General features: G+C 39.4%; 2 protein-coding genes across 2 annotated transcripts in view; one reads left to right on the top strand and one right to left on the bottom strand.

Annotated features, from left to right (window-relative positions):
* Window positions 1–13,222, top strand: part of LOC117042654 (oocyte zinc finger protein XlCOF6-like) — a 663,370-nt gene that overhangs the window by 166,925 nt on the left and 483,223 nt on the right. The gene's annotated exons all lie outside the window — the stretch shown is intronic.
* Window positions 1–13,222, bottom strand: part of LOC117042423 — an 88,466-nt gene that overhangs the window by 49,507 nt on the left and 25,737 nt on the right. Inside the window, 2 exon segments of the mRNA XM_033141970.1 lie at window positions 791–2,497; window positions 5,004–5,130. Coding sequence (XP_032997861.1) covers window positions 791–2,497; window positions 5,004–5,130 — 1,834 coding nt within the window.

Here is a 13,222-nt window from a genome sequence, read left to right as displayed (position 1 = left end):
AAAATAGGAGATGAATTTTAAAAGGAATCCCAAATGAACATTTAACACAGAGACCTTTTCATTCAGCTGGAAAATGCTTTCAGTAAAAAAGTCTTCAATGGATCATGCAAAGTTCAAGTAATGAGTGCCTGGAATGTTGATCTCCAAGACAAGGGCAGCCCATCATTTTGGCAGTTAAGGGCGGACCTCAAAACTTCCAGATTGACACTCTCTCCCTGTTTATCTAGCAACAACTAGCCACTTGTTTTCTACATTTAGTGTATGTGACCTTCATTACTTAATAAATATATACAGTGGATGCTTGGTTTGCGAACGTGATCTGTGTGGCAGGCACATTTGCAACCCACAGTGTTCCCAATCTGCACCTGCGCATCTGCGGGTTGCGATTCAGCGCTTCTGCGCATGCACAAAGCATGATTTAGTGCCTCTGCGCATGCACGCGCAGCGAAATCCAGAAGTAACCCGTTCCGGTAATTCCGGTTTCGGCGTGTCCGTAACATGAAAAGACGCAACCTGCAGCGGACGCAACATGAGGTATGATTGTATGTGTATACAAATTTACGTACATCTCACACATTCCATGCATTTACAACTGATTTCCCCCTTTATGAGTTCCTTGATGTAAGTAGTGAACCCTGAGTGGAACACTCCATACGTTTATATGGTTTTCCGTGTGTGAATTTGTTAATGAATATTAAGATCTCCCTCTGAAGCCCATTCCACATTCAATACATCTGTAGTTTTCATAATGTGTGAGTTAGCTGATGTTTTCTAAGGTATCCATTTTGACTGAAGCTTTTTCCACACTCCATACATTTAAATGGTTTCTCCCCCGTGTGAGTTCGTTCATGTTTTCTAAGTGTTCCAATCTCACTGAAGCCCTTTCCACACTGCATACATTCAAATGGTTTCTCCCCCGTGTGAGTTCGTTCATGTTTTCTAAGTGTTCCAATCTCACTGAAGCACTTTCCACACTGCATACATTCAAATGGTTTCTCCCCCGTGTGAGATCGTTGATGTATTCTAAGTGCTCCACTTACACTGAAGCTCTTACCGCACTCCATACATTTAAATGGTTTCTCCCCCGAGTGAGTTCGTTGATGTATTCTAAGTGCTCCACTGTCACTGAAGCCCTTTCCACATTCAATACATTTAAAAGGTTTCTCACCCGTGTGAGTTCGTTGATGTATTCTAAGTGTTCCACTATCACTGAAGTTCTTTCCACACTGTATACATTCATATGGTTTCTCCCCTGTGTGAGATCGTTGATGTCTTCTAAGTGCTCCACTTTGACGGAAGCTCTTACAACACTCCATACATTTAAATGGTTTCTCCCCCGTGTGAGTTCGTTGATGTATTCTAAGTGATCCACTTCTACTGAAGCTCTTTCCACATTCAAAACATTCAAATGGTTTCTCCCCTGTGTGAGTTCGTTGATGTATTCTAAGTGCTCCACTTCTACTGAAGCTATTTCCACATTCAATACATTTAAACGGTTTCTCCTGTGTGTGAATTCGTTGATGTGTTCTAAGTTTTCCACTATCACTGAAGCCCTTTCCACATTCAATACATTTAAATGGTTTCTCCCCTGTGTGAGTTTGTTGATGTCTTCTAAGTGCTCCACTTTCAATGAAGCTCTTTCCACATTCAATGCATTTAAATGGTTTCTCCCCTGTGTGAGTTCGTTGATGTCTTCTAAGTGCTCCACTTTGACTGAAGCTGTTTCCACACTGCATACATTCAAATGGTTTCTCCCCTGTGTGCGTTCGTTGATGTATTCTAAGGTAACCACTTCCACTGAATCCCTTTCCACACTCCATACATTTAAATGGTTTCTCCCCTGTGTGAGTTTGTTGATGTATTCTAAGTACTCTACTTTCATTGAAGCTCTTTCCACATTCCATACATTTAAATGGTTTCTCCCCCGTGTGAATTCGTTTATGTATTCTAAGTGCTCCACTGTCACTGAAGCTCTTTCCACAATCAATACATTTAAAAGGTTTCTCCCCCGTGTGAGTTCGTTGATGCATTCTAAGTGTTCCACTTTTACTGAAGCTCTTACCACACTGCATACATTCAAATGGTTTCTCCCCTGTGTGAGTTCGTTGATGTATTCTAAGGTAACCACTTCCACTGAATCCCTTTCCACACTCCATACATTTAAATGGTTTCTCCCCTGTGTGAGTTCGTTGATGTATTCTAAGGTAACCACGTCCACTGAATCCCTTTCCACACTCCATACATTTAAATGGTTTCTCCCCTGTGTGAGTTCGTTGATGTAGTATAAGAGTTTCATTTTTACTGAATCTCTTACCACACTCCATACATTTAAAAGGTTTCTCCCCTGTGTGAGTTCGTTGGTGAATCCTAAGTCTTCCATTGTGATTAAAGCACACCCCACATTCCCTGCATTTAAACTGTTTCTTTGTTCTTCCCAATGAATTCACTGTTGGCTCCATAGAATTCTGATTGTCATCTTCCTCACCTGTTTGGGAGTCTGGGACGAAAGAGAATTCTGTTAGACTTTCAAGAAAGACAAGAAAGAAACGGAACACACGTCAATCCCAATGTGCACCTTCTCTTATTTTAACACAGTCTCCCTTCTCCACTGTCCTCGCTATGTTCCAAATTTTTAGGAATGCAGAAGAGATAATGCCAAGAGCAACACAAGATTACTCCATTCACACGTAATAAAGCAGCAGCATTTTATAATACTGATCTACGTTGGAATGGGCTCCTTAAACACATCTCTGTATTTTTCACTTTCAAGTGAGGAAATCATCTCAGGTTCGAATAACCATATCTTCTCTGAGTAATTAGTAAAACTTAAGTGTTGTTATGCCACATGCAAATGTGTGAATATTGCAACCTAATATTAGAATATTACAACCTGAGAAGAGCCGGCTGGATTGGGCAAAGGCCCTCCTAGTCCAGCATCCTGTTCTCTCGGGGGCCAACCAGATGCCTGTGGGAAACCAGCAAGCAGGATTGGAACACAATAGCCCTCTGCCCTCTTGTGCTTTCCAGAAACTAGTACAGTGGTACCTTGGTTCTCAAACTTAATCCATTCTGGATGTTCTAAAACAAAGCGTTCCAAAGCAAAAGTGTCCCTTCGCATAGAAAATAATGCAAAATGGATTAATAAATTCCACATTTTTTTAAACCCCTAAAACAGTACTTTAACATGAACTTTACAATCTTACGAGACCATTGATCCATAAAATGAAATCAATAAACAATGTACTGTACTATAAAATAAATAAGACAGTATTGTAGATGATAAAAATTAAAATTACTTTTTTTCTTACCTGCACTGATATTAGTTATTGTTTGGATGGGGGGCTTTAATCCATTTCTGCAATCACACAATCAATCAGTAACACAGTCACAAAAACAAATGAACCAAAAAAGCCTCCAAAACAAAAATGTAAAATAAATAGCAAAAACAAAAGTTGTACTGTGAAATAAATAAGCCCCAGACCACTTAAACAGACAGCACTTTCAGGCTTGGGAATAATTGCTTCTTTATCTCTATTGTTGTTCTGCTAATGGTTCTTTTGGTTTTGTAGCTTTTATCCATTTCCGCAGTCACACAATCAATCAATCAGTAGCTGGACTGGGTTCCACACAGTCACAAAAACAAAACAAAAAAGCAGAAAATAAACATAAAAAACAGACAGACCTCAGTGCAACACTGAAAACGGAAGTGTGGCACTGAAAACAAAAGTTTGGCACTCATATTGGAAGTGTAATACTCAAAAAGGAGCATGTTCGGCTTCCAAAAAAAGGTTCACAAACCAGAACACTTACTTTCAAGTTGTTTGACAACTAAGCCATTTGAGAACCAAGGTACCACTGTATTAAGAAGCATTATTGCCTAGGACCAGGAGGGCAGAGCACAGACATCAGTCTAATCCTTTTTTTCAAGCTATCCAAGTTGCTGGCTGTCACTTTCTCCTCTAGGATGGAAGTCCATAGACTAACTATGCTTTTGTTTATTCTCCTTTGTAGCCCTGAAAGGCTGATAAATGTGTTATAGCATCTCTGTATTCTTCACTTTCAAGTGAGGAAATGATCTCAGGTTCAAATAACCGTATCGTCTCTGAGTAATTAGTAAAACTTAAGTGTTGCTATGCCACATGCAACTGTGAGAATATTGCAACCTACCGGTAAGTACACTTAGACTAACTATGCTTCTGTTTATTCTCCTTTGTAGCCCTGAAAGGCTGATAAATGTGTTGTAGCCTAAGCTTTTGTGGGCTGCACTCTGACAAAGTGGACTCTTGGCGAGTAAATCTGGTGCCACTATAAACGTGCGAGTCTCTTTGTTGGCTTTGTGTACTTATTTTGAAATTTGTACCAAATTTGTACCACAGTATCTCCAAGTAAGCTTAGAGATGGATAAAATTACAGGGGTGCTATAAAATATTATACCTCTCACAAACAACCCCATTCTGTAACATCGGCAAGTTTACAAAATTCACTTATCCTTCTTTTTCCTAGCCCTCCCTGCACACAACTGTGCAAGACATGCTTACAAATTCAATGCTTCTGTGTATACCGATGGCACACAAAACCTCATGGGGAAGAAAACTATGGGAGGAATTCAGTATTGTGCCGCGTCAATCATTTCATCACAGAAAGCATGTCAGCTTCCTAGAGATGTAATGTTTCTTCCTCTTCTCTCTCCATGAATTTAACATTGGAACTACTTTCTGCTTAAAGGCTGATCATTGGGCTTTCTTCCCACAGGATCCTTCTCCAACTTGATGTGCTCTGGAAGTTGTTAGACTACAACTCCCATCATTCCATTGGTCATGTTGGCTGTGAGTGAGAGGAGTTGAAATCTCATAATGTCTGGAGGGTACTATGTTGCAAAAGGCTAACTCAGAAGTTCTGCCATTCCCATTGTGTGAGAATTTCAGGCAGGAGAGAGGAAATGGCTTCTGCTGGACCCTCTGCAAATTGCAAAAGCACCCAATGACCCAGACCCCAACCCTTACCCAGAAAGCTGGCCTCTTCTTCACTCTCTCCCTCAGCCTTTGCAGAGAGATGGATGTTCTCTGTGTCCAAGGGATCCTGCTCAGACTTGGAGGACTTAATAACCACATCTTCCACAGGTAACAATTCCTGGAACAGAGATCGGGATGCATATTAGGACATCATGAAAAGCTAGAGAAGCTGACTGGCAGAGATCCTGGGTGTCAGAAGTCAAGGCTGTCAGCACAATAACACAGTATGCAAGTCATAATTAACTTGAAGATTTATTGCCAAACAAGCAATTAGCCTCGGAGAGCTGCCGTTGAGCATCCATCAAGTACACTCAAGTTGACCCTTCTGAAGAATCCTTCCGGCGTCTGCAGAATATACTGAACCTATGACCTTTGCGTCTCTTGGTTTGTTTTCTGTCTAAACCCTTCCCATTCGTCTACTCTTTGGCCTCATTGGCTCAGCTGCTTCCTCTTCTGGTGAAGGAAAGCTCCCTCCCTTGCTCTACGAGCCTGCCTGTGCCTCTTGAGAGCTTTGACTTTGTTGCAGCCTGCTTCCAGCTATCGTGTTATCTAAATTCCTTTCAGTGTCAAGAGGAGTGGGAGTCTGCAGCTGTCAGCTCTCAGCTGCCTGAGAGAAACATGAAACTCATATTTGGATGGCATGCATATTTATGGTGTGACAGGATAACAGCGCACAAAGGTTTTAAAAACCATATAAACCATATAATTAGAAAATCTTTGTGTAATGTATGGATAAGTTATAAAGATCTCTTAGAAGAAGAAAACTCCTAGGTGGTTATCATCTTTGGAGGCGAAGGCCAAGAAAAAGTTGAATATGGAAAATAAATGGTTAAAATATGTGGATCTGCTGGAGGAGGAGGATGGAGGATTTAAGTTGAGATCGTATGACCAACATAAAGACAAATTGAATGACTGGTTGCAATAGTATCAGATCAATGAAATGTATAAGCAAGACGGCTTCCGGTTTTTGGCATGGACAGGAATGGCTGAAAGATACCATCGCTCCTGATCCCCATGGGGAACTCCCAAGGCTGTAATGGGAGTATGCAGCCTCCCTTACCTTCCCAGGAGTGTGGGAAGGACTGCCTTGCCCGCAGATGCCCCTTAAACCTGCTCTGTCCCTATGGGGAAATGAGCAGGGGGGCCAGGGCAGAGAGCACACAGGGGAGAGGAACTCCTGCGGCCGGCCCGATCGTACAAGATTCCCAACGCTGTAAAATATAAATTAGTGAGAAGTCTTGGGCATGCTTCAAACGAAGGAGGGAAAAGTATTTTGTTAAAAAACTCAGCCACTGAACTATTAAGAAGAGAAGTTTTTATCACCGTATTGGCATGTGAAGCGGGACGGAAGGGGGGGGAGCCCCGGACTCTGTGGTTGCATTTTGCTTTAATATTTTAAATAACGGGCAAATACCCCCCCCCCAGAAGATCCAACTTTATTATATATAACAAGTGAGATCTGAAAGACTGATAATTCGAATTTGGTGGAGAAGATTTGAAATTATATACAAGAACTATGCGGGACTTAATGAAAAGTAAACACTAATGAGAGGAGAAAGTAATTGTCCTAATGAGAGGAGAAAGTAATTGTCCTAATGAGAGGAGAAAGTAATTGTTAACATCTGGAAGGGGATAAAAGGCATTTTTATCTGTTGATTTTGGCAAAAGAGGAACCCCTTGGACACTGACTGATTTTAATTGGAAGAATTTGGTCGACTGCCCAGAAATGACGCAGTTGGAATTTGCCAGGACTGCATAAGCTAGAAATCGGAAGGAGAAGGTGTCAAATCTTTTTAAAATATATGAATCTTCAATTACGACTGGCTAATTCTCCTACAAGATGTAAGTGGGTGCACACGGGTGCATAATAAATGTGGAAAAATATTTGGAATACAAAAAAGAAGATGGTGATTGTTTATATGTGGCTTTTGGACTCAGCTCGTCAAAGGGGAAGGGACTGTATGCTGGAGAAATATGGACTTAAATCCTCACAGAGACACTGTTTGCTTTGATTTATCTTGCCTGTTGGAATATATCAGAGGCTGTGAAAAGATTGGAACGCGAAAACAAAGGACAATAGTTAAGATGAGACACCTCCGAAATTTGAAGCATGGGAAGCCATTAAACAAAACTAAAATAATAATAATTCAGTTGATTTGGAACTTTTCTTTTTTTATTTGATAATTGGATAAATAATTTGGAATGTTTTATGTGATTCTGTTGTATTGGAAACCCTAATAAACATGATTTGGCCAAAAAAAAAAAGAAAAGAAATGTATAAGCAAGACAGGAAAATTGGTTTTGCTGTAGAAAAATCCAAACTGGAAACGGAAATGCTAGACATTGATATTAAAAACTTTTCTAAGATGTATAATTTACTGCTGGAATGGCACACAATAGATGAAATGGTTAAATAAGTGATGATTGACTGGGCAAAAGATGTAGGGCACAATATAATGTTGGAGGGGGGAGTCATAACTGCGCTACGACCCCCCAGAAGAACTCCAGGAAGGGCGTCCTGGAGACGTGGGATCTGGCGGGCACCCAGTGCGCCTCCAGTGTGGTGTAGTGGTTAAGAGCAGTAGACTCGTAATCTGGTGAACCGGGTTCACGTCCCTGCTCCTCCACATGCAGCTGCTGGGTGACCTTGGGCTAGTCACACTTCTCTGAAGTCTCTCAGCCCCACTCACCTCACAGAGTGTTTGTTGTGGGGGAGGAAGGGAAAGGAGAATGTTAGCCGCTTTGAGACTCCTTCGGGTAGTGATAAAGCGGGATATCAAATCCAAACTCCTCCTCCTCCTCCTCCTCCTCCCCTGCTCTCCGGTAAGCCCTAGTAAGGGCTGCCGAGAGTGAGTGGGGTAGAAGGCGTGGGTGCTGTGGATCAAGCACTACCCTCGCAGCGAGAAGTTGCAGCTGCTGGCAGAAAAGAGCGCTCAATTTCTCCAGAATTTGGACTTTGTGAGTAGCAATTTATTTAAAAGGCTTTAAGACAATTCAGCATGGGAAGGGACTTAAAATAATGGAGGTTGGTCCCTGACAGTTGAAACAGAAGGAACAGTGTAACATTGTATCCGAGGCGGCTGTCAAAAAATAAGGAGAACTTCTTAAACTGTTTCCCCAATAAAGGGGGGATTGATTTTGGATTTATATGGAGTGAAATTTGATTTTAAAAAAGTATTACTCTTTCTATCAGGTGGTCTTGAAAGGTTTGGCAAGAAACAAAGGCAAAATGGCTGCGGATGTCACAGCGGAGTTGTTTGGATGTTAGAGTTGTTTTTTGACCTGGAATATGACAAAGGGAAAATGGTCTGTGGACTTTCAGGAAAAGACTTTGGAGCTTTTGCAACAGATGGCACAGAACGTGAATCAGATGGAACAGACTGTGAGAGTCTAGAATTTGACTTTTCAGAATTTAGGATTGGATACAAATATTGAAAGTATGGAAGTGACAATTCCAGTCCCAGGAGCAACTTGGGAGGAGAAAGTGGAAGAGAAAAAACCAGCCAGAGACTTTCTGTTAAATAAAAAAGGAAGGAGCAGTGTGGACGTAGATATAAAAGGAACGCTTCAAAAAGAGGAAGATGTTGAAGACAGAATTGACAAAGGAAACTTCATACTGCAAAAGGAAAGAAACGAGGGGCAACCAGTTTGGTATGCACTCTGTAATGAGAAGGATATATGGAAGACTACTTTGCAAAAGATAAGACGAAAACAGAAGATAGCATGTTTTAACTTTTGGGCTCAGGTCCTTGTGAGGGTTGGAGTGGGTTAAAAAGGATATGTCTCTGCTATCTTTCTCCTTATATGGTTAAGACGGACGGATCTAGATGTTGGGGTAATGGGGAAATGTTAAGAATTATTAGCCAAAAAATTTGAGACCGGAGGGAGGGAAGAGTGCAGAAAAAAGAAGAATTTAGCAGTAGAAAACAAGTTTAAGTAGGGGGAAATTTGATAAGGGTTTCAGAGCCGAAGTTGAGTATAAATTATTAGGACTTAAGTCTGATATTGTATGATTATGTTTAAAAAGATAAGGAGATAACATATTGTGAATAGGTAAAAATAGATCTGACCATGAATTAGGAAAACTGGTTAAGAGGATAGATAATGAATTCAACAGGGGGGGATCTGAGGAAGTCAATTGACAATGAAACTGAGGAAAGGAAGAATGTTTGGCCTAAGGAAAAGGGCAGACCTAAAGCAATGATTCTCTGCATGTTAAATACAGTGGTGCCCCGCTAGACGAAAATAATTCGTCCTGCGAAAATTTTCGTCTAGCGGGTTTTTCGTCTTGCGAAGCGGCAATGCAAGCTGCGCTTTCGCTAGACGAAAAGGAAAAAAAAAAAGACAAAATTTTTTTGTCTTGCGAGGCAGCCCCATAGACTTTTTCGTCTTGCGGGGCTGCCTTCCGCTAGACGAATGCCTTCGTCTAGCGAGGCATTCGTCTAGCGAGGCATTCGTCTAGTGGGGCACCACTGTATGTTAAATTTGAAATGTTTAATATTTGCTCCTGTGAGAGAGGGGTTTGGATAATTGCTTCCCTCAGTGGGAGGGGGGAGGATGAAAAAAAAGTAACTGCTATTTAATGCGCTAAAAATTGTCAAAATTAATTTAAAAAATTTATATATGTTGGTGGATTGGGAAAGGTTGTGGATAAAGGGAATTAAGTTCACTGCATGTAATGTGTTGAAAGAAAATATGATGAAAATGATGTATAGATGGTAGCTAAAATGTATCATACATATGATAATAAATGATGGAAATGTAAAGAGAAAGAAGGAACCTTTTACCATATGTGGCGGACGTGCCCAAAAGTAAAAGACTTCTGGGAAAAGATATATAATGAGTTGAAAAAAGTGTTTAAAAACACATTTATTTTTAAAAAACCAGAAGCTTTTTACTTGGAATAATAGGGGGAGAAATTGCCAAAAAAAGATATGATTCTTTTTGTATGCCACAACAGCTGTGAGATTATTACTTGTCAAAAACTGGAAAACACAGGACATTCCGACTATAGAAGACTGGCAAATAAAGATGTTTGAATTCATGGAGCTGGCCAAAATGACTGGACGGGTCCGTGACCAGAAAGAGGAGATGGTGAAAGAAGCCTGCAAGAAATTTAGAGTTTATCTAAAAAAAATTGTAATATTTGAAAAATAGAAAAGATTTTGTAAGTAAATAAAGGCTTAGGATTCTAATTTAAATATAGCTTTAGAAAGGGTGCCCTATCTCACCTTTACTTTTTATCACGGTTCTTGAGGTCCTTCTGAATATGATTAGGTCAGAGAAACAGGTAAAAGGAATAAGGGTGGGAGAGAAAGAATATAAGCTAAGAGCCTACGCAAATGATTTGGTGTTATCCCTACAGGAACCAGAAAGCAGTGTACCCAAAGCTTTGGAGATAATTGAATTATTTGGACGTGTAGCAGGCTTTAAGTTAAATAAAGCCAAGACTAAAGTATTGTCAAAAAATATGAACCCTTTGCAGATACAGAAATTGCAGAACTCTACTGGACTTAATTTTGTCAAAAAAGTGAAATATCTAGGAGTAAACATTACCCCGAAGAATCTAAACCTGTTCAAGGACTATTATGAAAAATTATGGGAGGAGATTTTGAGACATGGTCAAGAGATTTTGAGACATGGTCAAGATTGAAGCTTTCTTTGATGGGCAGAATTGCAGCAGTAAAAATGAATGTGTTACCAAAGATGTTGTTTTTGTTCCAAGCTTATAGATAAGCTAGATTGCTTTAGGAAATGGCAAAAGGACATGTCAAAATTTATCTGGCAGGGGAAGAAACCCAGAATAAAATTTAAGATCTTAACGGACTCTAAGGAGAGAGGGGGATTCTTCCTGCCAGATTTAAGAATATATTTTGAAGCAGCAGCATTTTGCTGGTTAAAGGACTGGTTTAAGTTAGAGAATACAGACGTGCTGGACTTGGAGGGACATGACAACGTTTTTGGATGGCATGCCTATCTTTGGTATGATAAGGTCAAAGTTCATAAAGCATTTAAGAATCATATCGTTAAGAAAGCCTTGTTTCAGGTCTGGATGCGGAATAAAGATTTGTTAGAGAGAAAGACTCCTAGGTGGATCTCCCCAGTAGAAGCGAAGGCCTACAAAAGACCAAATATGTCTGCAAAGTGGCCGAAATATGCGGATATACTGCAACAGGAAGGTCAGACCTTTAAGCTGAAAAGTTATGAACAAATGAAGGAGGAGGTCACCGACTGGTTGCAGTATCACCAAATAAATGAAACTTTCAGGTTAGATAAGAAAGTTGGCTTTCAAATAGAAAAATCAAAGTTGGAAACAGAATTAATTGAACCGAACTCTAAAAACCTTTCCAGGATGTATAATTTGTTGCTAGAGTGGCATACGAAAGATGAAATGGTTAAATCTGCAATGATAGATTGGGCAAAGGATGTGGGCCATAATATTATGATGGAGGCCTGGGAAAAGTTGTGGAAGGAAGGTATAAAGTTTACAGCATGTAATGTATTAAGGGAGAATATTATGAAAATGATATATAGATGGTATTTGACACCAGTGAAGTTAGCTAAGATCTATCATGGCTTAAGTAATGCATGTTGGAAATGTAAAAATGTTGAAGGTACCTTTTTTCATATGTGGTGGACATGCCCAAAGGTAAAGACATTCTGGGAGAAAATATATAATGAACTTAAAAAAGTAATGAAAATTACTTTCAGTAAGAAACCAGAGGCCTTCCTTTTGGGCATGACCAATTCTGAGATACCCAGGCAAGATAGAGTGTTTTTTATGTATGCCACAACAGCAGCTAGAATTTTGATTGCAAAAAACTGGAAAGGTGAAGAGCTCCCGACCGTAGAAGAATGGCAGATGAAGTTGATGGACTTTATGGAACTCGCGGAACTGACTGCGAAGCTCCGAGACCAGAGGGAGGAGAAGGTGCAAGAAGAATGGAAGAAATTTAAAGATTATCTGAGAAATCGCGAAAAATTAGAAGTAATGTATATGGAAGGTTATATTATTAATGTTGAAATAAGTTTTATGAAATAGACTAATGTAAAGTAGTAATAAGAATGTTGATGAATGATGTGAAACTAGTTACAAAGTTACTAAAGTAAATTAGAACAGAACGCAGAGGAGAGAACGGGGGAAGTCCCCAAGTAAGATTTGAAACTAGATTTAAATAAGCTTTCGTGGTGTTCCAGTGTGTGTTAGGTATGTATAAGTTTTATTTCTTTATTATTGTTATGTGTTTTTGATTTTTGCAATTGTATTGTTGTTTATTGTTTAATTGTGGTTTATTGTATGTGTTTTGTTGTTTAATGTGGAAAACCAATAAATTTTCTTTAAAAATAAATAAATAAATAAACAAATAAATAAATATAGCTTTAGAAAAATTTATGGTTAGACAAGTTGGAAGAAGTAAAGAAAGATGTTATATAAAATGAAATATTATAATTAGGAATTTGGATAACTGCTAAAGATGAAATATACTGGTAATGAAATTCAGATGGAAGGGATTAGAGGAAGTCATGTTATTAGGTGAGGAAAGTTATGAATAAGGAAAGTATACATATTTTGTATTGTGGACTGTTTTGTATTTTTATCTTGTTTTTATATGTATGTTATATTTGTTTTCATGCTTGTGGTATAAAATGAATAAAAATATATTTTTTAAAAAAGAGAAAAACATGAAACTCTCTGTTGCTGACTGCTCTCTAAGTCAGGCTATATTTCTGGGGTTTGGGCTGGTGTGTTCATGACACTGGGTGAGTTAATATTGTTAAATAGCTTTTGGACACTGTAGGCCACTATCCTATACACGGTAACATGGAAGTAAGTAACTTTGCCGAACAATCCTCAAAAACTGTGCCTATTTGTAAAGCATCTTTTCAGGCTACGATTCAGTCATCTGAACCTGGCCATTATCTTAATAAATCTTGCAACAACCTTGCAAGGGAGGCCTGTGGTATTCTATTTGAACTGCACATAGCAGTGCTGAGGCTGCAAGATGTGCCAAGATTTTTTAAAAAATACTTACATAACCAAAATGCCTTGTTGTAACAATAGTTAAACATAATCTAGTATGCGGCAGCTAGACTGGTGACTGGGAGCAGCCACCGAGACCACATAATATTGGTCTTGAAAGACCTACATTAGCTCCCAGTACATTTCCGAGCACAATTCAAAGCATTGGTGCTGACCTTTAAAGCCCTAA

Source organism: Lacerta agilis, chromosome 2 (genome assembly GCF_009819535.1).
Source record: "Lacerta agilis isolate rLacAgi1 chromosome 2, rLacAgi1.pri, whole genome shotgun sequence".
Classification (NCBI taxonomy): Eukaryota; Metazoa; Chordata; class Lepidosauria; order Squamata; family Lacertidae; genus Lacerta; species Lacerta agilis.
The sequence above is the reverse complement of the archived record's forward strand: the minus strand, read 5'-3'. Positions and strand labels throughout refer to the sequence as shown.